This window comes from Microtus pennsylvanicus, chromosome X (genome assembly GCF_037038515.1).
Source record: "Microtus pennsylvanicus isolate mMicPen1 chromosome X, mMicPen1.hap1, whole genome shotgun sequence".
NCBI lineage: Eukaryota > Metazoa > Chordata > Mammalia > Rodentia > Cricetidae > Microtus > Microtus pennsylvanicus.
The window spans coordinates 106,146,455-106,150,989 of NC_134601.1; the positions used below are offsets into that span (position 1 = coordinate 106,146,455).

Sequence of the window (4,535 nt, forward strand, 5' to 3'; positions counted from 1 at the left end):
CGCCAGTGCCATGGAAAAGGAAGTGATTACTACAAATAAGACCTTTCAAGTTCAAATAGGCTTAATGTAGTCTTTTGGCAGTTCTTCTTTTGAAATAAGAGGGTTAATATTTGGGAGAAATATTTCTTGAAAAAGAAAATTACAGAAGTTGCTGTCACATCAAAATTCAACTTAAACACTATTAAAATTATATTTAACAGAGTTGCTATATCCAAGCTTCTGTTTTTTTTTTGTTGTTGTCTATACACAGATGTGGATCTAAAGGAGGAAATGTGTGACTTTCATCTTGTCTTGATTATTTTATGTTGATTACAAATTATATAGATGGGAAGAATGTGAAGTAGAGTGTAATGAAAGCCAAGAGAAGAAGGCAATAGCAGTTCTATTCCACAGTTAACCAATTGTGGAGTTAGAAAGGCATGTACAAATTAGAACTCTTCTATTTATTAAATATGTGAACTCTGACAATTCATTTGAATTTTTGTCTGTTTCCTGACCCTAAAGGGATTCTTATATCAATATATTTATATCACTAGATTATTATGAAAATTAGGCAAAAACGTAGTCTTTGTCATGTTGTTTTAAATGTACACATTCTACCATAATACTCTATCTATTTTGTTAATACTTTTTTCATAACAAATACTCACTGAAATGCTAACAGCTGTGAGATTATTCTTGTCTTCATCATCATGACTGTATATGGGCTAGATAAATAGTTTAGTTTTATAGTCAATCCCTAGTATGCCCACATTCAGAAATCATCATAGCATGTTTAATGCCCAATAGATATACAAAATTTAAAAAAGAAAAGAAAATGAAATAATTTATAAGCGTCAATTTTCAATTTTGGCAAATTTTTAGTCACTTCACCTTTGACCCAATTTTTCTCGATAACAATATGCATCATGACAAAGGAAAGCATTTGAGCACATCTTTCTTCCACTGTACTGAAAGGTAAAACTTTAGAGTGAACATGATTCAGCTATAGGGCTGATATATTCCTTTTCAGAATAAGATCGTTTCTTAATATGTAGCAATGTGGTAGACTCAGAGCATAACTCGTGGAGAAACTCAATCATATATTTATGATTCTGGGGAAGATATTTTGTCTGTAGATAATGTATTCTTGGTTCTTATTAGCTCCAGCCTTGCATTTATATGTAGTATGAAGTGTAGACTTGGTCAAAACATTGCTAATTTAATTCTCTTTTGCTTCAGTGCCTGAGCCCCAAATTTCTGATGAGTGAAAATACTTCTGAGAAACAAAATTTGAAAGAGTATTTTCTAGACTTCCATTTTTAAGGTAGGTGAAGCAGGTCCCTTTAACAGTATTTGTTACATAAGCACATTCCTTTTAGGAAGAATCTTCGGTGAATCACAGGATTCTTTACAGAGCTAAGGCAGGCTCAGAGACGCAAGCACAAAGGAGGGAGGTTTGTCGGGGCTAGTTCAATAGTTGATAATTGACAAGTATCAGGGCCTTCCTCCCTGATAATTCTAATGACCATAAACCCTCTCTTAGCCCCTGTCATTCTTTTAATCCCCATTAATCTGCTCTCTTATGATTTTTCAGAATTGCGACCTCGGTGACGTTTCTGGCCAACCTTGGCGAGAGAACTCAAAACTGAAGTCTGCACAACAGCGTGGCCTAGAGAATTGTGATTCAACATGGATGGTGGATTTCATAGTGTAAAAGTCTATACCATGAAAGAAGATGAGCAATGGGAGCTTATATGCTCGGGTCAAATTTCCACCAAATACATCGGACGGCTTGAGAGTGTATGCTTACTTGTTCATTCAGAATTAGATGGCTCTCGGCTAATAGAGAGCAAAATTAATCCTGATGTGACCTATAAGAAATACCAAACGAATTTAATTATTTGGACTGACGCTAATAACAAAACTATGGCACTATGTTTCTCAGAGCCAGATGGCTGTCAAGATATCTGGAATGATATCTGCCAGGCTCTAGGTAAAGACCCAAGCGACTCGATCCCTCAAGAGCTTACAGAGGAGAATGACAATTTTCAAGAACTGTCCCAGATTGAGAATCTGTTTCAGATGCCGAATTGTGAACTAGGCAAACTTGACAACATTGCAGATTTATTTAATATTGTAGAAGAATCGCCCTGCCTCAAGGAACGGCTGGCTCTGCTCTTGGAAAGTGAAGATTACATCAAAAAGTTGCTCGAGATGTTCCACACTTGCGAGGAACAGCAGAACATGGAAAGTTTACAGGTTTTACATGTCATTATTAAAGGAATCTTATTTCTCAACAATTCACGTTTATTTAATATTATGTTTTCTGAGGAATATGTCATGGATGTAATAGGATGCCTTGAGTACGACCCTAGTTTGGATCAGCCATATCAGCACAGGAAATTCTTGACCGAAAGTGCAAAATTCAAAGAAGTTATGCCAATAACACACTCTAAACTTAAGCAAAAAATACACCAGACTTACAGAATGCAATATATTCATGACATTCTATTACCTGTATCAACCAAATTTCAAGAGGATTGGCTTTCTGATCTTACAAGTTTTATTTTTTCCAATAAAATTGAAATAATTAGCATGCTGCATGAAGATGAAATGTTTTTGTATGAAGCTTTTCGTGAGTTAAAAGATACCACTGTCAGTGATGAAAGACGGAGTGAATTGTTATTTTTCTTTAAGGAGTTCTTTGAATTTGCTAAGATATTAAGTTTTCATAAGAAGGATGTGTTACTGAAAACAGTGATAAAGCTAGGAATTATGAGTGCTCTGAAAGTTTCAGTATGTATACAAGACAACCAAATAAAAGTAGCTGCTCTAGATATATTTACTTATCTAGTAGAATTTAATCCACGAATAGTCCGAGTGTATGCAGTGGAAGAAGCTGAGGACAGTGAAAATGAGGATGACCTTCTCCTCAATATAATGATCAAACAAATCATCTGTGATCCTGATCCCGAATCTTCTCATGTTTTAAGTTTGACAGCAGTTCTCCGTGCTCTTCTTGACCCGCAAAACATGTTTGTAACAGCTAATAGATATGAAAGAAGAGAATTTCTGAATTACTTCTATGGGCATTGCATAGATAAGTTGGCAGCACCAATTTTGTCTATCACAGGACAAAATGATAGTGGTGATAACATAATCAACATCTATTCTGATAATGACCAAAATCCACAATTGCTTGGAGTAGTTTTGGAATTGCTCAGGTTTTGCTTACAAAACCACACAACCTATATCAAAAATTATATTTTGAGCAACAACTTGCTCAGCAGAATCTTGGTGCTGATGAGTTCAAAGCACACTTTTCTTGTTTTGTGTGCTCTGAGATTTATGAGACAGATGATTGGCTTTAAAGATGAAATTTATAATCTTTACATAATGAGGAAAAATCTTTTTGAACCTGTTATAAATGCTTTTCTTCGTAATGGAAAACGATACAATATGTTAAACTCAGCTATTATTGAACTATTTGAATTTATTAGAGTGGAAAACATCAAGTCTCTTATTGCATACATTGTGAAAAATTTTTTTACGGCTTTTGATTCAGTTGAGTATGTCCAGACATTTAAAGGTTTGAAAATTAAATTTGAAGAACAGAAGGAAAGAGAAAGTCATGTAAGAAGAAACTTACATGATATAATATATGAGAAATTATACTTCAGACATATGAAAGCTATGGAGGTAAAAGTCAAGGAGGAAATGTGTCCCAGAGTAAATACTGAAGCTGTTCTGCCATTGAAAGTGGACTTTCTACGTTCTTATGACACGTTTATGCAAACAAAAGAGACAAGTGAAGATGAAGTAGAACGGTCAGAAGAAAATTCATTTGAATTTGACTGTTCATCTCAGTCTGAGGCTTCTGCTAGAAGAATGAGTAGGCCACTACACTGTTGCATGAGGATTCCATTAGTGGACTACTCCGATGATGAAGATGACGATGACAGTGATGATAATCAGGATGATGAAGAGGAAGAAGAAGAACCTCCCCCCAAAAGACCTAATCTTGGTTCATAAAATAAGATGAGGCCCTCAACGTTTGATTCAAATAAAATTTGATAAATATCACAAACTGAAAATTCTAATTAAAAAAAAATCTTTCTCTTATGGACTTTTAGATATGGTATAAAGAATAGTAAATATGTTGAATAAAAGGCCTCGATTTTATATAAAGAAAATCTTCCATAATATAGATATGCATAATATAAAATAACCAACCCCTAAGTGATAACGTCTTATCAAGAACATCTTATTTTAGCAGTATGGTTTGTGAGGAGTAAACAGTTTGATGAAGTAATACAAGTTTCACTCAGGTCTTTATATTGCAAACAACTTCAAAAGTTTTATTACAAAACTTACTTTTTAAAAGGATCTAGTAATGGCGTTCTGTCTATAAATTGAAGTTTTTTGAAGAGATCTTTTTATGTATGGAAGAAAAAGTCAATATTAAAGTAAAAGTAAAGTGAGACTTCAAAATATTTCTATGAAGATTTAGCAGAACTTCATCATTATGAATACTATGAGAAACAACATTCTGC

General features: G+C 34.0%; 1 protein-coding gene across 1 annotated transcript; it reads left to right on the forward strand.

Moving 5' to 3' along the window:
• Positions 1-1,671: 1,671 nt before the first annotated feature.
• On the forward strand, positions 1,672-4,014 carry LOC142840197 (protein PPP4R3C1-like). Its single transcript, XM_075956780.1, has one exon. It carries the CDS (start codon positions 1,672-1,674, stop codon positions 4,012-4,014), a length of 2,343 nt encoding a protein of 780 aa, XP_075812895.1.
• The last annotated feature ends 521 nt before the right edge of the window (positions 4,015-4,535 follow it).

Coding starts and splice junctions, on each gene's coding strand:
- LOC142840197 (XM_075956780.1), top strand. CDS start 1,672: ATGGATGGTGGATTTCATAGTGTAAAAGTCTATACCATGAAAGAAGAT.